General features: G+C 45.3%; 1 protein-coding gene across 1 annotated transcript; it reads left to right on the top strand.

Annotated features, from left to right (window-relative positions):
- Nucleotides 1-26,008, top strand: LOC138967364 (intraflagellar transport protein 52 homolog). The gene is made up of 14 exons (XM_070339892.1): nt 1-112; nt 7,419-7,546; nt 7,899-7,986; nt 8,341-8,470; nt 9,205-9,280; nt 10,004-10,069; nt 11,032-11,158; nt 11,520-11,606; nt 12,520-12,588; nt 18,770-18,924; nt 19,412-19,499; nt 20,241-20,349; nt 20,863-21,008; nt 24,743-26,008. The coding sequence occupies exons 2-14, from the start codon at nt 7,422-7,424 to the stop codon at nt 24,800-24,802; spliced, it is 1,326 nt and encodes a 441-aa protein (XP_070195993.1). The 5' UTR covers nt 1-112; nt 7,419-7,421; the 3' UTR covers nt 24,803-26,008.
- The last annotated feature ends 415 nt before the right edge of the window (nt 26,009-26,423 follow it).

Raw genomic sequence — 26,423 nt, 5'->3', positions numbered from 1 at the left:
ATCTTCATAATGTATTAATCGCAAATTGTATTTCCCGACATCCACTGCGAAATAGTTTTCTGCTCCTGTTACCAACGAAGCTCAAAACTCATGAACTTCCACTAAAACAGAGGTAAGTGTTAAAATAGCGTGCCATTTCGAGCAGGCATTGTCTTCAAAACATAAAAGAGATATCAATCAACTATGTTCAAGTGAATTTAGTCGATGGAATTGCCATAGCCACATATTTATATGTGTTGATTGATCGTCAATTTCTGATTGTGTACATATGTTGCTTCCACTGGCACTGCATTATTAACTGGTTGAATATTTTGCTCCAGGTATTTCATGAGTATGATGATGTTAAATTTGATTAGCTGATACTGAATGTGACTGAATAAAACACGAAGAAATTAAAAGCTGTTGTTTGTTTTATTGTTTCAAAACTGCAGTATAGAAGTATTCAGTAACAGCAGCAGTAACCTGACGTGAATGGGTAAATTAAGTACGAACTCCCTCAGAAGTCTCCTGAATTCTGATCAGATTGTGACCAAAGAAATGTATTGTTCTGATGAGTGAATGTTTAAAATTTCAAAAATTTGATGATGAAAATCAAAGGAAACTCATAGTTTAAGTTAACAGAAGATAATAAAGCCTATCAATATTCCAAGCTCTTGCAAACTTCGATGCAAAGCATGTTCGAAGTTCTCGTGAAATTCAAAGCAAGAGAAGCTGTTGTGGCTTCTACCAGTGCAAAACCTGCTGCAACTAATTGAATACTTTTTTCTTGTAATATATTATCAGTATCTCTTCATACTGGTCATGTGTCATGCAATGATGCATGCATCTTGATACAAGACACTGGCATAGAATCTGTTAACTTTTTGTATGACAGTACTTCATATTACAGTTTATAATTACATATTCTTACTCCGAATCACATGATTTGCATTGACCCACTTCGATGCTTAGGTTATGATAAAAGCTACCCCGTCTAGGTATAAGGGGAGCAACCCCAACTAAAAAAGTGACTGCACCAGCATGACTGACACCCTGGGTTACGTCCCATGTAGCCTACTACGTCATCAATGGTGCTGGTCACGTGATACCCCTTCAATCGACTACTATCACTCAAGGGTGACGGTTGTGTACGCTTTTGCTCTGGCTGGTTTTGTGTCTACGGCACCCTCCGGCCTCGGCCCCCGTCTACTTCTTGCTGGCTTGCAGCTGGTGAGATCGTTCATATTTTCTTGTATATTTTATTGCTTCTGCTGTGAATTTCGCATGTCTGGTGGACTCTGAAGTTCTCAGCAGTTGTTTGGCTTCCTCTTGGTCGCCATTTGCATTAGCACGTTGTCTGGCTTCTGTTGTTTTAGCCGTGTTCGGCTATTAACGCTGTTGTAGCTTGCTTTGTAGCTGCCGTCGGTAGCTGTTACGTATGTGCTTATCTATTTGCGTGCTTGCTTCTGAAATGTTTGTGTCTGTACGGACTTTATTATTTTCAGACTTGTGGCTTCCTCTTTGGTCGCCATTTTTAGCTAGCATGTTGTTGTTATGTTGATTTTTCGTCCGTACTCGGACGCTTAACTCTTCGTATAGCTAGTTGTTTAGCTGCCTTTGGTAGCTCCTAAACTGGTTTTAGCTGCCCTCTTTGCTGGCTTCTGAAAGGTTGGCGTCCGTTCGGACTTTGCTAGTTTCAGTTGTTTGTTTATTTTTCTCTCGGTGCTTACATGGCCGTTAATGAGAATTAGAGGGAGCTAAGGCCGAGGGTAGGGCTTGGGCCCTGCTAAGCTCTATCCCTCAGCAGCCTCTTCTTTTGATGAACTCCGTTGTTGTTCATGTTGGCACAATTTTAGGCAATTTTTTACGTTGTTCTGTGCCGTTTTTTCTGTTACGGACGTTTGGCCGTCTGGCTCTCAGCCGTCCGTTTTGGCCTCTAAGGCTGTCGTTTTACGTCTGTTTCGGCTCCAGAGTCTAGGGCTCTGGGGTCTGCACGTATCTTTTGCTTATTTCCAGAAATAGATTCCCTCGTTCGCGAGGTTTGCCGCGGCGGACTTCGTCGCCAGCTCTGCCCCCCGCCTGGGGGTTAGGCGACGTTCTCTCCTTCAGACTCTGGGTCTTCTCCGGACCAGGCTGCTGTCCACCGTGATGTTTCTGGACGGTCCCTTGGGGATCTTCTTCTCCTCTTCCTGGCCGGCATTTGTTGCCTTCCGCTTGCGGTAGCGCAACAGTGCATGTCCCTCCGGGGATCCGGCCACAACAAGGTTGGTGTCTGCAGCAGCCGTTTACGGCAGCTGCACTTCCGGTTTCCGGAATCGGATGTTCTCCTGCTAGTGAGCAGACGGTGTTCACGTCAGGTCTGAACCTCTCCGTACTCCAGCAGTCGGTTCTGACAGCTGGGCTTCCTGCTGTTGCAGGAAGTAGGGGTTCACCGTCTAGTGAGCAGATGGTGTTCACGTCCGGTCCGAACCCCGCCTTACGTCAGCAGTCGTCCGCGACAGCTGCTTCCGGCTCAGGCCGGAAGTAAAAGGCTCACTGGCTAGTGTTCGGACTACGTTCACGTCCGGTTTGAGCCTTGCCTTACGTCAGCAGTCGTCCGCGGCAGCTGCGCTTCCGGTTCCGGCCGGAAGTGTAGGTTCACCGGTAGTGCACAGGCTGCTGTCACGTCCGGTTTGGGCCTTACCCTACGTCAGCAGTCGTCAGCGTCAGCTGGGCTTCCGGTTCCGGCCGGAAGTGTAGGTTCACTGGTTAGTGCTCAGGCTGCTGTCACTTCTGGTTCGAGCCTTTACCTACTTCAGCAGTCGTCCGCGACAGCGCCGCTTCCGGTTACGGCCGGAAGCGTAGGTTCACTGGTTAGTGTACAGACTGCTGTCACGTCCGGTTTCGAGCCTTGCCCTACGGCAGCAGTCGTACGCGACGGCTGTGCTTCCAGTTCCGGCTGGAAGTATCGGTTCACTGGTTAGTCCACAGGCTACTGGCACGTCCAGTTTGAACCTTGCCTTACGGCGGCGGTCGTACGCGACCTCTGCGCTTCTGGCTGCGGACGGAAGGTGAGCTCACCGGTTAGTGCACAGGCTGCTGTCACTTCTGGTTCGAGCTTGCCCTACTTCAGCTGTCGTCCGCGACAGCTTTGCTTCTGGTTCCGGCTGGAAGCGTAGGTTCACTGGTTAGTGCACAGACTACGGTCACGTTCGGTTTGAACCTTGCCTTATGTCGGCGATCGTACGCGACCTCTGCGCTTCTGGCTCCGGCCGGAGGTGGGGGCTCACTGGATAGTGGACCTGCTATGGTCCCATCTGGTTTGAGTCTGGTTTTTTCGTCAGCAGTGCCCTTTGGGCTTGCAGGCTCCCTGCCTCAGGCGGATTAGCAGCTACCACACACTTCGGTAGTGGGTTCTGCCGTTCCCCTCACTTCCTGTGCCTTTGGTCTTCGACGCCTCTCATCCTCCTCTTAGTCAGGGGTGAAGTTTGGCCGTTGACTTGCGGGAAAGGGGCTTCAGGCTCCGGCCTTCCCAGCTTCGGGACATTAGGGCTCAGAGGAAGTTGCCTTTGCCCAAGATGTCCCGGAATTTGCTGTCGTCTTTTGCCCCTCTGCGTGCACCTTTGCCGGTCACGCCGGAACTTCTTCTTTGGGGAACGTTTCGAGTCCCCTGCTCTCTGAGCAGACTCTCTTCCCCTCTGAGGAAGTGGGCAGACAGCTTTTGGAACTTGCTTCCATTTCGGAGACACTCCTTTACGGAGTCCTTGGCGCCCTTTACACTCAGTAAAGAGCAGGACGCAGGGGATGCTTTCTCCACCTTTGCTAGGGCGAATTTAGAGCGGAGAAGGCCCTCCTCTCTGCACAATGCCCATACGGTCATGTACAGACGGGACTTGTTCCTCGCCCATTCCTAGTTTGTGGGGAATCAATGAGAGACACCCTTAGTTCTTCACCCTTGGTGGATGGGTCTCTCTTCGGCCTCCTGGCCTCTAAGGCCCCCTGGCCTTCAAGTCCTCCTGGCCTCCTGGTCTCTGAAGCCTCCTGGCCCCCAAGGCCTCCTGGCCTCTAAGGCCTCCAAGGCCTCCTGGCCTCCAAGGCCTCCAAGGCCTCCTGGCCTCTAAGGCCTCCTGGCCTCTAAGGCCTCCTGGCCTCCAAGGCCTCCATGGCCTCCAAGGCCTCCTGGCCTCCAAGGCCTCCGGGCCTCTAAGGCCTCCTGGCCTCTAAGGTCTCCTGGCATCCAAGGCCTCCTGGCCTCCAAGGCCTCCTGGCCTCCAAGGCCTCCTGGCCTCTAAGGTCTCCTGGCCTCTAAGGTCTCCTGGCCTCCTTGGCCTCCTGGCCTCCAAGGAGATAAAGATTTGTAGGGACCTTCAGGTCTCTTCTTTTGCTCTTCAAGCTTTGAAGCAGCAAAACGGGCTCTACCTAAGCAGACTCAGCTTTTTCAGGCTAAGTCCTCAGCTCAGGTTTATCCGGAGAGGTTCTTCCTTTCACAGACGTCTTAGTCTGTGTTTTTTGGGAACAACAGCCGGCGTTAGGGCATCCGGGTTTTTTAGCCTCGGCTGGTGCAACAGCCATTTCATCTGTTGGTGGTGGTGGTTGTTGTTTGCTCTTTTGGACTCGGTCCGTGTGGGTCTTTCGCCGATTTAGACTCTGTCTTTCTCTAGCGATCGGACTTCTTCTGGTGTTTCGTCCAAACTTAAGGTTTACTTGAGTTGGCCTCGGAAGTTACATTCAGATTTTACTGAGTTTGCATTGGTTTTAGCAATGCATGGTGAGGGGTCATTCTTGTGGCCTATCACTTTTCTCAGCTTTATTGGCTAACCCTCCCCTTTCGGTAGAGGTCTAGTTAATTTCCTGGTTTCTTGGTGCGGGCTTTCAGCCCAGCATCTTTGATGGCAGGTCTACGGGCGTTACGGCTCTCAGCCTTAGCTCGTGTAATAGTCTCCTGACTGGCATGGGCGACTACGGTCTCCGTGTCTCTAGATTTTGTGTCTTCCTCTTCTCCCTCATCCTGCCATGAGGCGAGTCGGGTCGACTTCCGGTGGGGTGGGTTGCCTGTTAAGGTCACCCTTCTACCACTTGCATAGATCTATTACGGACTCTTGCCTGTTGTGTTCCGTGTCTGATTCTCTGTTCTGAGGTATCAGACGTGTTTGGTTTTTCAGCCAGACTCAGGAATTTTCTGGGCTCGGTCGGCCGCGAAATTTACTTCGGGCCCTTCTTCTTGAGGACTCTCGTTCAGGGAGTCTTAAGGCTGGTTAACTTCACAGTTTTCTGTTTTCCTTTCCAGTCTCGTTTCTGCTTTGGGTTTTTGATTTTCCTTCATTTACCTACAAGCAGACTGCTTTGTGATCACTCTGACTTTAGTCATTTCGGTTAGAGTCTCCGGTCACATCAGGCTTTGGCCACCGCGTTCTCCGCTCTGCTGGCGGCTTACACTTTTCGTAGGCCGCTTCTTCCTCTGTTTACCTCCCTCTATGCTTCTGCATGGACTGGTAGTGGACTTCTGGTAACCGTCTCTTCTGAGATTTTTCTTTGAGTTTGACTCTGGTTTTTTGTACTCAGACGTCTCTCTCTCTTTCTCGGAAACAGGTCACTCCTCTCTGGAGCTGACCGTTATCTCTCCGGCCTTTCGGGCCTCTCTCCATGCCAAGGCTTTAAACTTTGGCATGATCGTCTTACGGTCCTGGGGAAGGTTGGTGCTTTTCATTTATGATCGGTCAACCTTACGCTTAGGCGTTTCCAGGGTTTTTGGCATTTCCTTCCAATAGTAAGGGGGGGGGGGGCAGCTTGTCTGTCCCTCTACTCGGCTCGGGTTATTCAAGGCTTGAGCCCCTTTCTGGGCTGTTTTTTATGGTTCAGGGGATGGGAAGAAGTGCTGAGCACAGCTTACGGGCTCTCTGATGCTGTCTTTCGCATTTTTTGCCTGAGCGGCATTGCGACTGTCATTTAGGTTGGTTCTCGGTCCTCGTTCTGTCATTTGGCAGTGGGCCAGTTCCTGGCAAGGGTTTTGGAGTGAGCTAGATGTTTTCTTTCTCACCGGCTCTTTTCCTGATTTTTGGCAGTGGGCCAGTTTTTTGGCGAGGGATTCTCTTTCCCTCCGCCTTGGCGTAGCTATCGGCTATCTTTCCCCTAGGCTCAGCCCGAGCTCTTTTTCCAGGGCCTGGGCCTCCTCCTCGGCCGTTTTACGGTCTGGGAGGTTGGATGATGTCCTGCACACAGCTTACTGGTGCTCGGCTTTTGTCTTTATCAGTTTAATAGGGAGACATTGCTGCCTTGGGCCTCTTCCTTGGCCGTCTTGCGGTCCCACAGAATGAGCGAAGTTTTGAATACAGCTTATTGGCGATCAGACGATGTATTCATCAGCTTTTATCTGAGAGACATCGCTTCGCTCTGTAACGATGGATCTAGGTCCCTGCCTGCCTTGGTGGCAGCGGGCCAGTGCATTTCCAGAAATTGATGGTGAGTTTGAACTTTTTTGATCTTACCCACCTCCTGGTTGGAGTTATCTGCAAATCATGTGATTCGGAGTAAGAATATGTAATTATAATCGAAAATTTTTATCTAAATTTTGATTTGATTAATATACTTACCCGAATCACATGAGTAATTCCCTCCCTCCTGCCCCGCTCGATATTTTAATGTTCTATTAGTCGATTGAAGGGGTATCACGTGACCAGCACCATTGATGACGTAGTAGGCTACATGGGACGTAACCCAGGGTGTCAGTCATGCTGGTGCAGTCACTTTTTTAGTTGGGGTTGCTCCCCTTATACCTAGACGGGGTAGCTTTTATCATAACCTAAGCATCGAAGTGGGTCAATGCAAATCATGTGATTCGGGTAAGTATATTAATCAAATCAAAATTTAGATAAAAATTTTCGATTTAAATGGGTCCTTGGTTTTTTGAGTCACTTGAGAAAAAGTGACTCTATGTAATCGGTCAGTGTTAGTCTGTCCGGCCGGCCGGCCGGCCGGCCGTAGACACCACCTTAACGTTGGACTTTTCTCGGAAACTATCAAAGCGATCGGGCTCATATTTTGTTTAGTCGTGACCTCCAATGACCTCTACACTTTAACGATGGTTTCGTTGACCTTTGACCTTTTTCAAGGTCACAGGTCAGCGTCAAAGGAAAAATTAGACATTTTATATCTTTGACAAAGTTCATCGGATGTGATTGAAACTTTGTAGGATTATTCTTTACATCAAAGTATTTACATCTGTAGCCTTTTACGAACGTTATCAGAAAAACAAGGGAGATAACTAGCCTTTTCTGTTCGGCAACACACAACTTAACGTTGGGCTTTTCTCGGAAACTATAAAAGTGACCGGGCTCAAATTTTATGTGAACGTGACTCATTGTGTTGTGAATAGCAATTTCTTCCTGTCCATCTGATGCCTCATATAATATTCAGAACTGCGAAAGTGACTCGATCGAGCGTTTGCTCTTCTTGTTTTGCAGAAAATGGAAGGTGACAAGGCCCAAAGGAACATCATTCTGTTCAGCTCTTCAAAGCGTGAGCTGTTTTCTCTCAGCAATGGCTTTAAATCTCTGAACAGACGGTTGCGATCAACATGGAAATTGGTGGGGTGAGTTTCATTTTGTAGACAGAAGTTGATCATTAACGCAGTTGTGTAAGCCTATGGACAGGATTGCTATCGCAAAAGGAATGAAGATTGAATTGTGCTTTTTTTCTTTTGACTAAATATTCTAATATAGACTGGGAATCGAGACGCGCATGGTGGTATTTGTGTGCATGTGTGTGTGTAGAGCGATTCCGAAAAAACTACTGGACCGATCTTCATGAAACTTTACATGAGAGTTCCTGCTTTTAGTGAAAGTTGAGGCAGCACTGTCACGCCAGCATTTTTTAATCACAGCAATACATAATTTATGCATTGTTCATTGTCATAAAGAAATGGTGAACATTGTTGTTTTCAGGAACAAAGATGAGATCACAGGGGATAAGCTGTCTCAGGCCAGAATATTTGTCATAGCTGGATCCAGGGAGAAATTCACTGCTGCAGAGGTTGGTGATGGATGTAAAAATGATAAAAATCTTTCTCCTGCTCATAAGTTAGGTCCAACATTTTCTTTTCATTTTGATTTCCATGGGTTGGTATTCATAGGCAGACATGATATAATTGTACCAGTTAGCATATTTAGGGCATTTTCAAAGCTCCAGATATAATTCTTCAGATCCCAAAATTACATATTGTTGGGGGGGTCATGCTTTTCGGCTTCTTTTTTTAAAAACATTTTCATTATCTCATATCTGCTGGGAGTATTTTGAAGTCATGGCCCTTGCAGTTTATCAGCTAATTTCCCTTTAGGGTACAAGCAGAATTTTCACCTGGTAGTTTATCATTTGCTTCTGTTTCAGTTTGCAGCGTTAAAGAAATACATTGAAGGGGGAGGCAGCATTTTCGTCATGATCGGCGAAGGAGGGGAGACCAAGTTTGAGACCAACATCAACTTCTTCCTGGAAGAGTTCGGAGTCATGGTCAACAACGGTACGCTTTCAGTACTTGCAATACAGTGGAACCCCCCTTATAGACCTCCGAAAATCAGAGATAATCAGGCCTCAGGGCAGTCGTAGAATGGGGGTAAATTTACAGAAGTAATGATCAGAAAATCTGAGAAAACAGGGTGTTAAAAGGGGGGTTCCACTGGAATAACCTTTTGCAGTGAAAGTTTGTGTGCTAGGGTTTCATTGTTTTTGAAGGGTGATGTACAAATGCATCTGAATGTACCGGTTGTGTTTTGCTGTGTAATCTTTGTTTTTGTTTTCTGTATTTTTCTCTTTGACTATAATAGATAGATAACTCTCTCTTCACAGACATTCTTTGTGATAACAAAAAGAAAAAATACAAACTATGACCACAATTTCAGTAAGAAAATAATACATCAAGCAAAAAGACAATGGTTGGGATAGGTGAATGAGATTGGAGAGTCGATCAGCTTACTGCAGTCTGAATAAATTGGTTTTGATGCTTCCATAAGTGTGATTAACAAGTTGCCCAGAACATCTGAGATGGAATGACACAACTTTGAAGTTAACTATTAATGTAAGGGGCTGGTTGCCCTTAAACAATTAAGACTTGTTCTTGTTCTGTGCAGTTACTTTACACTCATTGTGCATACTGTATTACATATTCTATTATTTTGTTTCATTTGTGTTCGTTTTTACTTCTTCTTTGATCATTATTTGTGTTCATTGAGTACACATGTTCACTCCATTCTGCAGACGCTGTGGTGAGAAATTCCTACTACAAATATTTTCACCCCAAGGAGGCTCTGGTTACAAACGGCGTGTTGAACAGGTAAATAATCATGATTTTGTGAGTGGCTGCAAAAACAGTTGACCAAGAAAAGTAAGGTAGAGTGAATTAAGTGCTGTGTTACAGAAGAAAAAATAACAGTCACTTTTGGTGTTTAAGAGCTTAGCAGATGCAATATGAAATTGACTAAAACTTGAATACATTGAATTGATCAAGTTCATAAGGGTTTATTCAGCCTAGTGTGTTAAAATACTAAGAAAACAGCTTGGCAATCAGTCGCACTCCAATCAGTCATTCGTATCCAAACCCCCACACCAACCACTCAGTACAGTAGAAACCCCCCTTCTAAGATCTCAAAAATCTTAGAAAATCATGTTTTAAAAAAGAGGATGTCTAAAAATGGGGGTAAATTTACAGATATTATGAACAGAAATTCTGACAAATCAAGGTCTTGCAAAAGGGGGAAGTCTTATAGTGGGTGCTGTTCCACCTTCTTCTTCTTCTTCAGCGTTCGACGATGGCTGTGTCTAGATTCTTTGGCCCGTGATGTTGACGAAGTGGGCTGTCATTTCCAGGTCCTGAGTGCTGCCCCATAGCTTGGTGTGCAGCGATGTGACTGTTCCACCAATTTGTACTTAATTAACGCACACACCCATGCATGTACATACACAAGCACACATATGGCGGAAATTTCCATAAGAACTCTAAACTTATTGATTATTTCCATACTTTCATGAATGTGATTGAGACTGTTTGCGGTTTCAGAGCGGTGGCCCAGGCAGCAGGCAAAACTCTCACATTCGGCGGAGATGAGGATGGAAATAATTCTCAGTAAGTATTAGTGTGTGGTCATAACGTTGTGTGTCAGTAGCTGCTTGTTCTGAATACTGTGCTTCGATACAGTTCTTTTTTCTGAATTTTCTCTCTCTAATTTGTAGGTGATCCCAGTAAGCACTTAATTTTTGTGCTAAATAATGTGGGATTTTTAAAAGGAGAAAAAAAGCTGCTTCTTCTGAATACTGTGCTTCAATCCTTTTCTTTCTTCTGAATTTTCTCTCTAATTTTTGGTGATCTGAATAATGTTATCACTGAAATCTGAGGAAAGTGTCAACCCTCAAGAGCCAAATTTCTTTTAGGATGTAAGTTGTTTGTTTGCTTTAATACTTCTCGTTTTCTCCAGTGCCAGAAGACTTGTTCCATATAAATCTCATTTACTGTTGTTGTCCATATTTGGAGCGATTACTTCCCTTTGTTTGGTTTAAACAGTAGTAATAAATCTGCTGGGCGTGTATGTGTTGTGAAAGAGTGAATACCCTTGGAAAGCTCTCCCGCTTGTTATTACAAGCCGATCCCTAGCAATGGGGGCGAAAGCGTGCCTCATATTTTCCGAGAGTATTAACTCTTTCACAACCCATACTTGGAATAATAGGCCGTGAAAAGTAGGATATGCTCCGAAATGGCTGCGATCTGCTGGCCGATGTGAATGCGTGATGTATTGTGTAAAAAAATTCCATCTCACACGGCATAAATTAATCCCTGCGCCTTGAATATGTGCGCGATATAAATTGCATAAAAAAAATTTTTTTTTTAAATCCCTGCGCTTAGAACTGTACCCACGGAATACGCGCGATATAAGCCTCATATTGATTGATTGATTGAACCCCTACTAACCCGACAAAGTTAATTTCGAATGTGTGTGTGTGTGTGTGTGTGTGTGAACATATTTAGAATCAACAACAAGCTATAAACTTATGTTTTTTTCTGAGATCTCAGTGTGTTTTTCTCTTCTCCAGAGCCCTGTCCTTCTTGTACCCATTCGGAGCGACACTGAACGTGATGAAGCCAGCAGCGGCCGTTCTCTCCACGGGTAGTGTCAGCTTTCCTCTCAACAGGCCCGTCTGTGCTCTCTACACTCACAAGGTGAAGTGAGACTCAGTGAAAAACTGTTTCTCTGCACTCTTTGTGAAAGAAAATGTTCTAAATGCACCTCAGTACCTTCAGAAATTTTGGATTGAAAATGTTTAACAGATTAATTTCTCTAACGAATAGTGTCAGCTTTTCTCTCAACAGGCCTGTCTGTGCTCTCTACACTCACAAGGTGAACTAGTAGATGACTAAATGGAAGTTAAATTGTGTCAGTATATTTTTCTCTTTGTGTGTGTGTGTGTGTCTGTGCAGTGTGTGTGTGTGTGTGTGTGAACACAATTATGTAGACAAAATGCATTGGTGGTGCTGATACTATTGACTTGACTGTTAATGATAAACTGTTGTTTTGTTCCAGGCTAACAAAGGCAAGCTGGTGGTCCTAGGTTCAACACACATGTTCAGCGACCAGTATTTGGACAAAGAAGAGAATGGAAAGATTTTGGTAAGTACTGTCTCGCTTTTAGGTACTTAATGTTCACATTTCCAGTAAAAAAAAAAAGTGAATCTCTAGCAATACTTGTTATGAACAGATTTTTTTGTTGTTGCATTGCACCTAACGCGGAGCAAAACAATGAGTTTGAAATGGCAGAATAAGATGCACAGGTACATACAAAATTACCGTACTTTCCGGGTGACAAGGCGCTTCGTTATCTAAGACGCACCCCCTTCTTTTTAAAAAAAATTGTAATCCAGTCACCCATTGGACACAGGGGGCCGATAGGGCGCACCAAAATGACCCAGTTTTTGCCATGAGAGGTGGTTCCCCTGTCATATCTGAGAGAGGAAACACTTCCTGCATCGGGGTCAGTGACCGGTCAGTGACCGACTTTAACTGAGTGAAAATATGTGTGCTCTGTGTGTGCGGCCAGATCAAAGGCATTGTGATAGCTGGGTGGCCTTGTTAAAAGACACGACCTTCTTCCCAGGGGTCAATGACCCAGTTTTTGCCATCAGAGGTGGTTCCCTGTCATATCTGAGAGAGGAAACACTTCCTGCATCGGGGTCAGTGACCGGTCAGTGACCGAGTTTAACAGAGTGGAAATCTGTGTGTGCGGCCAGATCAAAGGCAGGGCAGTACCTAGTAGCTGAAACATGCATTATCACAAGTTGTTTGACTGGTACTCAAGCGGTCTCTTTGATTTTTTTCGTATTTCATACACGGATTAGGCGCTTCTTAGCAGGGGTCGAACTCGAGGAAAAAAGTCGCGCCTTATGACCCGGAAAGTACGGTACATAGAGTAACTATTTGGTAATGGAATGGCATGGAAACACTGCATATATTTTGTAGACTTTCTACATTTCCCCAAGGTTATTTTTCTGCTGTGACTTTTTCTCACCCAAGTGTGTCTTTGCAGGACGTATTGATACAGTTCTTGACGACAGATGAACTCAAACTCAACACAATCGACGCTGAGGACCCTGAGGTAAGTAAAAGATATGCAGCTTATCCCCCTCCGCCTCCCCGTACAGTCTATGGGTGAGAGAGAGAGAGGGTATGAATTGAGTGACCTGGTTTTTCTTGAGAATTCCTTCTTATTTTAGACTCTCAATACATTGAAAACAACTTGCTCAAACAACAAGAGATTTCATTTCAATTCATTTCATTTACTTTATTATGGCAATGCTGGGAAATTTTAGTCGCTTCCTCCCAGTGGAAAGTTAGAAGCAACAAGAGCCACGCTACCCAGCTGTGTGCGTGTAATTAGGTGTGATCAGCCACCTGCACTTATGGCAGAATGACTGAGGTCTTTTACGTGCCACTGTGGTGACACGCAGTGGGACATGGATACCTTCTCTGGGTCTGCACACAAAGTTTGCCCGTGTCCGTCCAGATTAAATTACATATTATTACCCAACTCACATATAGCAATTAACTCTAGTTCAGTGCTGGTAACGCTGTACGCGTTCCCCTTGGTAACAAGGGAGACCACCCTAAAAAAGAGTGATCCATCCCATAATATCAGACCGATGTCCGGTCCAACATCCGTATGCGTGCGCATACGCCGCCATTTGTATCATTCTCTCTCAGCGGTTCAACTGGGAAGGACGCTCCTGATGTACGCTCCTGCTGTCTTCAGCATTTTGTCATAGTCTTTGGCTTTGGCATCTCCCCTTGGTCGTCGCCTAACTGTTCACCTTTACCTACGCTGTGTGGTGAGATCTTTCCGTTTTGTTATAACTTTAGCGACGTTTTTCGTCGCTCGTTTTGTACTTGTGAAATTTTTCTGAAATTGTTTTTCTTTGAAATTTTTCGTGAGTTCTTTCGCTATGGCGGAGGCTGCGCTTGTTGATAGCGTGAATAGGAAGCCTAGTTCGAGGCAGGTGCCTGACGATACGCCTCCTAAACGTAGCTCGAGGAGAGAGAAGGGCGCAGGAAAATCCGCGTCTGTTTCTTCTGATTCAACTTCTGTTAAATCTCCCGTGTTAGCAGACGTCAGTTTAACTTCCGGTCAGGCTTGTTTACGTTCTGGCAAGAGTGGTGGTTCGGGCAAAAGATCTTCTTCTTCTGCTTCTGCTTCTGCTTCAACTTCAGATGGCTGCCCTGGGTTAGCGCCAGCTGAAGTTGCGTCTTTATTGTTGACTTTGAGCGCTCAAGTTTCGACACTTGCGTCGGAATTATCTTCCACTAGGGAGGAATTACGTGCGCTTCCGTCGGGTGTTTCTGATGTTCTCTCTTTAGCACAGTTACGGCAGTCTCCTGCAGTTCCGGCTTCGACTTCCGCTAAGCCTTCGGCGACTGTGACTCGGGCGGATGTCCATGCTTCGCAGGATGGGAGTACCAAGTTGGTGTCTCTTCTGAATGTGACACCAGTACAAGGTATGTCTACACCGCTTGCCGGTGTGCGAGCTCAGGGGGCTCTCTCTGGCGATGGATGTCGTGAGAGTTCTTATGAGCAGCGAAAGGACGAACGCCTCCGTACGTCTCTTTATGAGAATATCGGGGACCGTTTTAGTCCTCTTCCGCCCAGGGGGCAGGAAGTGGTCGGTTCTGCCGACGATAAACGGTCTGATGTTCTGCCTCCTGGCTCCGAGCTTGATCTCGAGTCGGAGTGTAGGGCGGAAGACGGGGATGCCTCAGTGGTAGAGGATTCCCAACTGAATTTGCCCGCGAAGCTGTCAGCCGCAGTGGCGCTGGCGGCGGAAACGGCGTTCAGATACTTTCCGGAAGGGGTGGTGAAGGACAAGGCTCAGCTTCACCCACCTCGTTCTGCTTTTGACGATTTCCGGAGTGCACAGGAGCAACGGCCTCGCTTCCGCTTCCGGGAATCGTCAACTATTGCCTATGAGATGGCTAACGTCTTGTGTGGTAAACGCAAACCGGCGGTGCCGTTGTTGGTTCAGCACGGCGAGGCCCCGGAAGACGTCGTCTCTTGGCTGGCTCAGCCTGGGGCTCGGGCTGCTTCCGGTGTTCCGAAGTTCAAGCTTACCCCTTATCCTTTGGATCTGATGGACTCTTTTGCTCTGCCGTCAGGGGCACTTCCGGTGACGCCGGAACTTGCTGCTTTGAGAGAAGACGGGTACAGTAGGGATAGAGTTGTCCCATGTACTGACGGTTCTCTCGCGGCTGTGGAGGAAGTTGGAAGGTCTTTGCTGGAACTCACGTCAGTGTCGGAGTCTCTGCAAAGGTCTTTGTCCAGATCGATTGCCACATCTCTTGATCCTTTTGAATTTCGGTTCGATGCGTCGCCGACAGATGTTTCCACACTGCTGGCTACTCTGGGCAAGGTGACTAGAGAACAGGTTGCTTTGTCTGCCCGGCTGTATACTCACGCAGTTCTGTCAAGGAGGTCAGCCTTCTTGTCGGGGTCCAGATTTCGGGACACCGCGACTGTGGAGCGGCTGAAGGTCTCCCCTTTTGCTGAGGGGTCTCTCTTAGGGCAGGCGTCTTTCGATGCACTCCAGAAAGAGACGCAGGACGCGCGGGATGTAGCGATCGCGCGTTTGGCTTCACAGGGCTTCCAGAAGCCTCAGGGCAAGTCTCAGACTCAGGCGTTTTCTTCCGCTAAGCCTCAGACGTCTTCGTCAGGTGGTGGGAAGGCCCAGAAGCAGTCATTCTCCTCCAGGGGTAGGGGGCGTGGAGCTCCATACCCTAAGAGGGGTCAGTCTTTCGGGGGTTCCAGGGGGTCGGGGCGTAAGCCTCACCCCCAATGAAACTTCCCCGAACAACACATCCCGGTGGCCCCCGCGCTAGTTGTAGCGGGCGGCCCGTCCAGGGCCCTTTCTTCCTGGCTGCAACTGGTGGCCAGCAAGTGGGTCACGGGGATAGTGTGTTCGGGGTTCCGGCTTCTCTGGTCAGGGCAGAAGGCTCCCCTGGTCAGGATAATCCCGCCCTGCAGGGCGCCAAAGGATTTGGTGGCACGGAACGCAGTCCAGGAGGAGGTCTCGGCTCTGCTGCTCAAGGGAGCTATAGAGGAGGTCTTGGACGCGCGGTCCCCGGGGTTTTACGGCAGACTTTTCGTAGTGCCAAAAGCCTCGGGGGCGTGGAGGCCGGTGTTAGATCTTTCTCCTTTGAACAAGTTTCTGAGAGTAATCAAGTTTACCATGGAAACTCCAACCTCGGTTCGGGAGGCCTTACGGCCGGGAGATTGGGCAACGTCGATCGATCTTACAGACGCTTACTTTCACGTCCTCATACATGTCGCGGACAGGAAGTGGCTTCGCTTCCCGTGGGGCGGCAAAGCTTACCAGTTCAGGGCTCTGCCGTTCGGCCTGTCTTTAGCTCCGTGGATTTTCACGATTGTGGTCAGGCAGCTTTGCGCTCTTGTGAGACAGGAAGGCATCCGTCTCAGAGCATACCTGGACGATTGGTTAATCCTTCACCAGAACAGGGGGCTTTGCGAGGCTCATACGCACAGGGTGCTGAGTCGGGCGGCACAGCTGGGTTTCTCTGTCAACCTGACAAAATCCGAGTTGGAACCATCCCAGACGTTTACTTACCTGGGCATGGAATTCGACACACTTCGGTGGTCTGTCCGTCCGTCTCAAAGGCGGATCGACAAACTTCAGGGTCTGATTCGGTCTCTCTACGGAGAGAATCACGCCAGTGCAAGGGTTCTGACTTCGGTTCTGGGTCAGATGGAATCCATGGCTTCCCTCATTCCGTTGGGCAGGGTTCACAAGAGGCCTTTTCAGGCTTCCCTGCAGTCAAGGTGGGATCAGACATCCCAGGACTGGAGTGTTCCGATCACACTGGGAACTTGGTTTCAGCAGACCACAGGCGTTTGGCTTCTTCCGGATTTGTTCCGGGGTGTTCCCATTGTTCGTCCACCGCCGGAGAGAGAGTTGTTTACGGACGCATCTCTGACGGGGTGGGGTGCTCATCTGGACGAGCACATGGTTTCGGGAGTTTGGGATTGCTCTCAGGCCTCCCTACATATCAATGTACTGGAGTTGGAGGCCGTTTCCCTGGCGCTTCTAGCGTTCAAGCCTTTCCTGGAGGGCAGTCATGTACGTCTTCACACCGACAACATGTCCGTGGCGTCGTATGTGAACAAGCAGGGGGGGACTCGGTCTCACAGTCTTTCCGATATTGCATGTCGCATTCTCAAGTGGTGTCACGCCCAGCACATTCTGTTGTCAGCAGTGTACTTGAAGGGCAGTCTGAACGTCCTTGCAGACACTTTGAGCAGAGGGGACAGGATTGTTCATTCAGAGTGGACTCTCACACACCAGTCTTTGCAGCGGCTTTGGTCGCAGATCGACAAGCCCAAGATAGATCTCTTTGCGACGAGGTTTTCGGCGAGACTGCCTCTCTTTGTGTCCCCCTTCCCGGATCCTCTGGCCTGGAAGGTGAATGCTCTGGAAGTGGATTGGTCAGATCTTCCGGCGTATGCCTTCCCTCCGTTCTGCCTCTTAGGCAAAGTCCTCAGGAAAGTGGACTTGGACAAACCAGCGCTGGTTCTGGTCGCTCCTCTGTGGCCAAGCCAGCACTGGTTTCCCGACCTACTGCGTCTAGCAGTTCGGCCCCCAATCCCTCTCGCCCTGAAAAGAGGAGATCTCGTGCAGCCTCGGTCAGGCGTTCAGCACGAGAACCCACAGATCCTGGCCCTTCACGCGTGGATTCTGTCAGAAGCGCTTTGCGTAGGGCAGGGGCCTCTTCCCCTACTCTGAGATTCGTTGGACATGCGCATAGAAAATCGACTTCTTCGGTTTACTCATCGCACTGGGCCTCTTGGTCTAGGTGGTGCGCGCTTAACGGGGTTAAACCTCTTTCTCCTAGGTCTATTCATGTAGCCAACCATCTGTCTTGGTTGGCTGATCAGGGGGCTTCTCCCTCTTCTATTAGGGTCCGGAGGTCGGCGATCTCTTCGACCCTCGCGCAATTAGGCCACAAAATTTCGCTCGGAGGGGTTATCGCTAGTGTTATTAAGGGGGCTGCCCTTTTAGCAGCTCGTTCAAAATCGCTTCTCCCTGCATGGGATTTGTTCCTGGTCTTACGTTTCTTAGCCTCGGATGAGTTCGAGCCTCTTTTGTCAGCCACTTTGGCCGATTTGACGCGTAAGACTGTGTTTTTAACGCTTCTCTCTACTTCTAGGAGAGGTAGTGAGGTGCATTCTTTGTCGGGTTTAGACAAGGATATTGCGTTCGAGAAGGATGGTTCCATTTCTCTCAAATTTGTTCCTGGCTTTCTCGCGAAAAACCAGAAACCTGGCCAGCTTTCTCCAATCTTGCGCATTCCACCCTTGAGCAAGATTTTGGCTCCTGGAGATCCCGATATTGCAAATTGTCCTGTGAGAGCTCTCCGATGTTACCTGTCTCGAACTCGGCCTGTTAGGTCAGAAAGTCAAAAGCTTCTTTTCATATCTTTAAACACGGCTAGGTGTAAGGATATAGCGAAGGTGACTCTGGCCAAATGGATCTCCACTCTGATCAAACGAGCATATGCCTGGTGGCTAGTGCAGTCGGGTGATGCTAGGGCAGTGTTGCCTCTCACCGCGGCTAGAACCCATGAGGCGAGAGCCTGGGCATCCTCAGTGGCAGTTCTTCGGTCCGGCAAGCTAGCCGAGGTACTGGAAGCTGCGTATTGGCGCTCTGAGGACGTTTTCGTCAACTTTTACCTCAGAGACGTCGCTTCTGTCAGACAGGATGGAAGCTCCGCGCTGCCTGCCATGGTAGCGGCGGGACAGGTCCTGCGTGCCTAGTTTTGGTAAGTACCCACCACCTATAGTAGCAATCTGCTATATGTGAGTTGGGTAATATGTAATTTAATCCAAAATTTTAATAATAAATTTTCATTTAATTAATATACTTACCCAACTCACATCGTTTAAACCCTCCCGCCTCCCCGCTGTGGTGGTATTGGGTTCTAAAAAAGTAGTGAGTTGGGCTTCGTTCGAATGATACAAATGGCGGCGTATGCGCACGCATACGGATGTTGTACCGGACATCGGTCTGATATTATGGGATGGATCACTCTTTTTTAGGGTGGTCTCCCTTGTTACCAAGGGGAACGCGTACAGCGTTACCAGCACTGAACTAGAGTTAATTGCTATATGTGAGTTGGGTAAGTATATTAATTAAATGAAAATTTATTATTAAAATTTTGGATTATATGTTTGAGAGGGAAAGTGAAAGATGTGCTTCACAGAACCTCGCTGTTTTTAGATCGCAGACTACAACCAGCTGCCAGACATTGCACGACTGTCAGAGGCCTTGAAGACATGTCTACAGGAGAGCGACGACATTCCGCGTGACATCACCACTCTCTTTGACAACTCTCTCTTCCGTCTGGACACCAGTCTCGTCTCCAAGTCCATCAAGTAAGCCCATTAACGCAGAAGAGAAAGAAGAGTGCACACAGAAACGCAGCAGGGTGTTAATAATGGCTTGTCCTGATTGAGAACCTCTAAGGAGTTAGCTTTGATTTCATGAGTCAGGTTGTTGTTGTAGTTATTCAAGGGATCATCACTCAAACCATGTAAGGTCGCTTTTATTATACAGTCGAACCTGTCTATAACGACCGACAACGAGTTCGACCTAAAGTGGTCGTCATAGACAGGTGGTCGTTATGGAAAGGTGAATTATGTAGAAGAAAAACTCCTCTGAGATCCTTCGGAGTGGTCCTTGTGGACAGGTGGTCTTTTTCGAGAGGTGGTCACAAGGGCAGGTTCCACTGTGCTGACTTTTCCCACTCGTGTAGAATCTCCCCCGAAAGCTTTTTGATTCTGTTTTCTCAAAATCTGTTATCTTACTGAAGATGTGTTTACGTTGGAGTGTGTTTAAAGGTTGGTTTGCGCTTGTGTGCAGGGCTTATGAGCAGCTGAATGTGAAACATGAGCCACTGACGCTGATCACACCACAGTTTGAAACACCCTTGCCTCCACTTCAACCTGCTGTGAGTCACACATACACACACACTCACACTCACACTAACGTATGCATGCATGCATGAACCCGCACAAGCACACTTGCACGCACAGATACGCACGTGCGCACACAAACACACACACACACACACACACACACACACACTGTGAGTGTGACACAAACACATCCTTACACAACCGCCTTCTTGTCAAGCTCCTCTCTCTTTTTCTGTCTAACTCCCTACCCCCCATTCCCTATCCCCCCTCACCCACCCCGCACCCCTCTTTCCAGTATTGCAGGGAAGGAACCAGGCCTCGAATCAGTTATTAATCCAAAATACTGGAAGAAATACTTTTGGTGGTGTATATCTGTTTGTGTTCAGCTGTCTCTCTTTCTGTGTTTGTGTATACAGCGAGTGGAGATTTTTCAGATCTCCCAGGTCAACTTATGTGCAGACCTGCTAATGACTTAACCCCCTTCGTGTGTACACGCAAGCACAAGACCAAGTGCGCACGGAAAAGATCCTGTAATCCATGTCAGAGTTCGGTGGGTTATAGAAACACGAAAATACCCAGCATGCATGCCTCCCCCGAAATCAGTCATACACGTAAAAATCTACTCGAGTGAACGTGGGAGTCTAAGCCCATGAACGAAGAAGAAAAAGAAGAAGGTATTGGTTGTAACTTGTTCACTTGTTTTTACGGATCAAAGGGTGACATACCCCAAATTGCAAGATGTCCTGTGCACCATGTATGTCTTTATGTTGCAGGTGTTCCCTCCCACGTTCAGAGAAATGCCACCTCCCTCCCTGGAGCTCTTTGATCTGGATGAACAGTTCTCCTCGGAGAAAGTCAGGGTGGCCCAGATCACCAACAAATGTACGTTTCTCTTGCATTTTCAATTGAACTGTTGTCGACAGCACTATTTTATAGATACCAAGAAAAGCGTGGGCAGGATATGTGTTCTGGTGTTTTTCTGCTACAAAGAAAAGTCAGGAACAATACTGGCACTCGTTTGTTTCTGAAATTAGATTTACAAAATAACTTCTCTTTCAGATAATCATGTCATAATACTGCAACATGTTGTGTGTGTGTAACTGTGAATGTTTAAAAAAAAATTTTAGCCATTATATATACCAAGAAACTGTTTTGCAGCATATGTATTTTTCTGTCTTTTCTGCTGCAAAGAAATGTCAGGAATAATACCATTACTCCTGTTTGTTTAGATTTACAAAATATTTCAACTTATCTCTCAGATAACCATGTCTTCATACATCAACATGTGTGTATGTAACTGTGCTTTTTTTGGGTGGTGTGTGTAGCCATTGGATAACAAAGTCCCCATGGAGGACAAACAGACAAAAATAATCAAATAATAATGTAATCGTTCAGGCACGGACGATGACCTGGAATACTACGTGCGTGAGTGTGGCGACATCCTCGGCGTGACACACAACCTGCCACAGGATAACCGCACTGCTAAGCACATCCTGGAGCACATCTTTACGCAGATTGTCGAGTTCAAGAAACTCAACCAGGTAAGCACAGAATCTTCATTAATTTCCGGGGTGGGGGGGTGTTTGCGCACACCTACCCAAATTATCATGCAACATCGTTAAAAAATCACACAAAAACACAAATAATTGTAATTGCCTATTTTCTTATTGAAAATTGGTATACCTGTGTGAAATTGAATGCACTTTTTCATGGCATTTGTTATAAAATGTTTCAATTGTAATGTATGTGCAGAAAATAAATTATTTAATCAAATACAGGTTTTAAAAGGTGGCAAAATGTCCTACACTTTTTTTTACACAATATTGACAACACCTCTAGCATGATGTTTTTGATATTTGGTGGTCATGATAAACAATGTAGTAGCTGGGTTCTGAACCTTCAGATTTGATATTGCTTTAGATTTCTTGAAATTATGATTTTTTTGTTCTTTGCAAATATACTTCGAAAATCAAATTTTGACACCTTTTAAAACCTGTATTTGATTAGATAATTAATTTTCTGCACAGACATTACAGTTAAAGCACTTTATAACAAATTCCATGAAAAAGAGCATTCAATTTCACACAGGTATACCAATTTTCAATAAGAAAATAGGCAATTACAATTATTTGTGATTTTATAACGATGTTGCACGATGATTTGGGTAGATGTGCCCCCTTAAACAGTACAGTGGAACACTAGTCACTAGCGAGGGATGTGTCTGGAACACGTGGACAAGGAGCACATGGGGAAAGTTTGCCTCAATGAAAGCAAGGGTATTCACTCTTTCACAACCCATACAAACCCGACAGAGTTATTTCTGAGTTCATCAATTTGAAACTATAGTTTTTTGTTACTGCTTGTTTTCTTTAATATAATATGTGAACTGATATATGGCTAAGCCCTTATAAATTTAACATGGCTTTAGACTTTCACTTTCCCCCCGCGGGTTAGGGGGAAGAATTTACCCGATTCTCCCCAGCATGTCGTAAGAGGCGACTAACGGATTCTGTTTCTCTTTTTACCCTTGTTAAGTGTTTCTTGTATAGAATATAGTCAATGCTTGTAAAGATTTTAGTCAAGCAGTATGTAAGAAATGTTAAGTCCTTTGTACTGGAAACTTGCATTCTCCCAGTAAGGTAATATATTGTACTACGTTGCAAGCCCCTGGAGCAATTTTTTGATTAGTGCTTTTGTGAACAAGAAACAATTAACAAGTGGCTCTATCCCATCTCCCCCCCTTTCCCCGTCGCGATATAACCTTCGTGGTTGAAAACGACGTTAAACACCAAATAAAGAAAGAAAGACTTTCACTTTCCTTGAAAAATGTGTTAGTCTTAAATGTGTTGAATTTCTGTAAGCTTGGTCATTCCTTACTTCCATACCATCCTGACGAAGGATGGTTCCTTTCTGTGCCTTTAACGAAGTTTTGCAACTCTTGCAGGAGAATGTGTATTTCTAGGTAAGGTACGGTATTACTGTAGAGTTGGAGTTGCTTTGCTGGTCTGTGCTTTGTTGGGTCAGCTTCATTGGTGGCTGCATGATTTCATGTTTTCAAAAGATGCTGATCTATGCTTAACATACACACACAAGTATGTACACACTCACATACATGCGCGGGCACACAATTACACATTTAGGTATGCACACATACATACATACACACACACATGAACACACACAGACACAAACGCACATGTGCACACACACACACACACACACACACAAACCTGCACAATGTGCATATTTGAGAGTGATCTTCTCATTCGCTTTTGAGAGTGATGATAGTCTGAATGTTTCCAACCTGCCTTGTGAGTGTGGATATATACAGGTGTTTGCACTGTGTGTTAGTGGTAGTCTGTGCAGAAGAAGGTTGCTTTTCTTGTATGTGGAGGGCTAAGGCTAAGGATAACACTCCGATAAGGGTAAGATTTCATATAGTCCTGTGAGGTTACCCTCAACAAAATTCGGGCTGCTTTCTCACTGAGGAAAGCAAGCTGCCATACAGTACGGCGCGACCCTTTTTTACATTTAGTCAAGTTTTGACTAAATGTTTTAACATAGAGGGGGAATCGAGACGAGGGTCGTGGTGTATGTGTGTGTGTGTCTGTCTGTGTCTGTCTGTGTGTGTGTGTGTGTGTAGAGCGATTCAGACCAAACTACTGGACCGATCTTTATGAAATTTGACATGAGAGTTCCTGGGAATGATATCCCCGGACGTTTTTTTCTTTTTTTCGATAAATACTTTTGATGACGTCATATCCAGCTTTTTGTAAAAGTTGAGGCGGCACTGTCACACCCTCATTTTGCAATCAAATTGATTTAAATTTTTGTAAAGCAATCTTCGACGAAGGCCGGACTTCGGTATTGCATTTTAGCTAGGTGGCTTAAAAATTAATTAATGACTTTGGTCATTAAAAATGTGAAAATTGTAATAATTTTTTTTTCTTCATATAAAACGATCCAAATTTACGTTCATCTTATTCTACATCATTTCCTGATTCCAAAAACATATAAATATGTTATATTTGGATTAAAAACAAGCTCTGAAAATTAAAAATATAAAAATTATGATCAAAATTAAATTTCCGAAATCGATTTAAAAACAATTTCATCTTATTCCTTGTCGGTTCCTGATTCCAAAAACATATAGATATGATATGTTTGGATTAAAAACACGCTCAGAAATTTAAAACGAAGAAAGGTACAGAAAAGCGTGCTATGCAGCAGAGCAAAACCACTACCGCGCTGAACAGGCTCGTCAGTTTCACTCCGTTATGCACAAGCGGCGGACTACAGTCATTGTGAAAAAATGCAGTGCGTTCAGTTTCATTCTGTGAGTTCCACAGCTTGACTAAATGTAGTAATTTCGCCTTACGCGACATGTTTTTCTTCCTACATGGGTGTATTTGTGTTTCCAAGTCCGGAGGCTTTCGCTGTGAACTTAGGTTCTTTATCATGCAGGGGTGTTCGGCCACCGAGGAGAGTCTGCACTAAGTTGTCTCTGGGAAATAAATCCTTCGCCGAATGTGGGGATCGAACCCATGCCGATAGCGACAACTGGTTTTGAAGCCAGCATGGCTACCGACTGAGCTATTTCCCCGCCCCGTTCTTATCCCGTGTTAAAGCCCGGGCAGATCTTGAGTAGTGAAGAGAAGTGTTGTGCTGGGGGAGTACACGTGAGGCCCCACCTCCTCTGTTTGTCATGAAACACATGTTGGGCAATATCTTCAATTTTAGTGTGGATTTTGCATGACTTCAGATACTGGTATCATTTGAGGGGAAAAAATGTGTGAAAAGTGCAGAAACAAATTTTACATGTGACAACATTTTTACATGTGTACCAAACAGTAGCAAGATACACTAGTAACATTCAAAAACTGTAAAAGTCATATGTGACCCTCCACCAGGGAATGAGTCGCATGTCACCTTTGCATGATTTTCATATTTTTACATTTTCCTAAAGAGTTTTTTATGCTCTATCCAGTGGTGAAACCCGTTTTGCAAAAGAGCGAAAACTGTTTGAGTTATAAGCCTGTGACTAAGGTGACCCTCACATTGTTACCATACACTCTCCGGACTTATATCAAGCCTAGCGCAGAACCGCGCGAGGTGACATGCGACTCATTTCGTGGTGGAGGGTCACATATAAGTCTGCCTACACTTTCCAAACAGTGCCTTAATACTCTTGTTTGTTGTAACGCTTCGGTACATTTCATCAGTTTAAGCGGTATATCTGCTGTCTGTAAAATGTGTAATTGTTTTTCTTTTCCAGGACCGAGATTTTCATGACGGAAGTGATCGCATTCACTTTGGTGGAGACGGCATGGACTAAAGTTGCATCTGGGTAGAAGCACATCTGTGATTATTGGCCATCATCCTCGCATTTCATTCATTCTTCATTTGGACTTTTGGTGATCTATTTGCCATTTTTATTTTTTTTAATTTTTTTTTTGGCATTGGTTTCTCATTTCAGGCTAGTTCATGTGTAAGAAGTAAAGTATGTTTTTAAACTACTGTCTGTTTATCTCAGCGGTATTTTTATTTATTTGTCTAACTGGTATTAAAAGTTATAAAACACAGGCTTTTGACACCTTTCTTAATTGTTTGGTAAAATAACTGTTCTTTAATAATAATAATAATAATAAGAACATTTATATAGCGCTAAATCAAAAACTTTCGTTAAAAAGGCTTGCTCTAAGCGCTTGACATCTAAACTAAAACGTCATTCACACTGATTTACAATGATGTACAAGAACTTCATGTCACACTCTTTCATTCAGTATAGCACCATTCACACAGTTGTTATTTTTAAGGCATGTTTTTATTCTCTAGGCATGGTTTACTTCCTTTTCATTAGAGAATGTACATCAACAGTTTTCGTAAAGATCTGATAGCTTTCTTTCAAATGGGTTGTAAATGCTGTTTGTTATTTGTGTGTAAATACTATTTATTTCAGAATTCAATGGTTACCGATTGTATGTAGGACAAGTTTCTGGAAGAGTTTTGCCAGATGCATTTCCTTTTTTGCATGCAAATCAAACTATATTGTCCAGTTCATGCAAACTATGGAAAAGATCTGTTTATTTTAAATGATTATTTTTATCCATGCGAGTCATTCTTCAGAAATGCAAGACTGAATGTTTTCATGACGACATTTTGTTTATTTATGAGATAGTTTGTGAAATGTTAACAGTTCACCTGACATGCTCTCAGTGGGTAGATGTTGACATGAGTTGTCTTTCTAAAAATAGCAGAATTTTCGTCCAAAATGTATGGTAAACTGAGAAAGCATCTCAGAAGTATTTGGCACTGTTTTGTACGTTGAATTCAAATGTTCATAAAGGGAAACCGAAAGGAAAGCAGTGTCTTCATAATGTGATTCAAATTGCCTTGAACAAATAAAACAGTAAAAATAATTGTGATTTGGTTGTGGCTGGCACTAGCTGTTTCAGTGGTGCCATTTGATGCAGAATTTGTTTTTAATGATGTTGGAAAAGAAACAAAATGACTGCATGACAATAAAAACATTCAAAGTGTATTTCCCCGTATCCTGTTTTTATTTCATTCACTCAGCAACATGTTCAGTACTCTTGCCTGTGTGTACAAGTCGACATGTTTAAAATCCATCACCAACATCAGCGTTCTAAGCAGTGTACACATTTCCTTGACCAAAAAAAAATTAAATTGAAGAACACATGAAAATCAACCTTCACTCCAGCAAAACAATTGACAGAGTGAGCAAAGCTCAAGCCTGTTTTTGTATCAATGTCTGCAAATAACAATAAGCTCACGCAGCATAATTCCTGAAGTTCATGCTGTCTCCATTTAAACGCCATTCAATTACTCTTTCATTATTCTTGACTTCACACCAGCAAATATAACTGTAACTTCCACACACAAACACTGGCTTGTTTTCAATCAAGCTCACCGAAGCATGCATGAAACAAACCATA

Source organism: Littorina saxatilis, linkage group LG5 (genome assembly GCF_037325665.1).
Source record: "Littorina saxatilis isolate snail1 linkage group LG5, US_GU_Lsax_2.0, whole genome shotgun sequence".
Classification (NCBI taxonomy): Eukaryota; Metazoa; Mollusca; class Gastropoda; order Littorinimorpha; family Littorinidae; genus Littorina; species Littorina saxatilis.
The sequence above is the reverse complement of the archived record's forward strand: the minus strand, read 5'-3'. Positions and strand labels throughout refer to the sequence as shown.

Excerpts from the sequence above, each read along its gene's own strand:
- LOC138967364 (XM_070339892.1), top strand. The coding sequence starts at position 7,422 with ATGGAAGGTGACAAGGCCCAAAGGAACATCATTCTGTTCAGCTCTTCA. Across the intron at positions 7,987-8,340 it reads AGAAATTCACTGCTGCAGAG|TTTGCAGCGTTAAAGAAATA; the intron begins GTTGGTGATGGA and ends CTTCTGTTTCAG. Across the intron at positions 10,070-11,031 it reads GAGGATGGAAATAATTCTCA|AGCCCTGTCCTTCTTGTACC; the intron begins GTAAGTATTAGT and ends TCTCTTCTCCAG.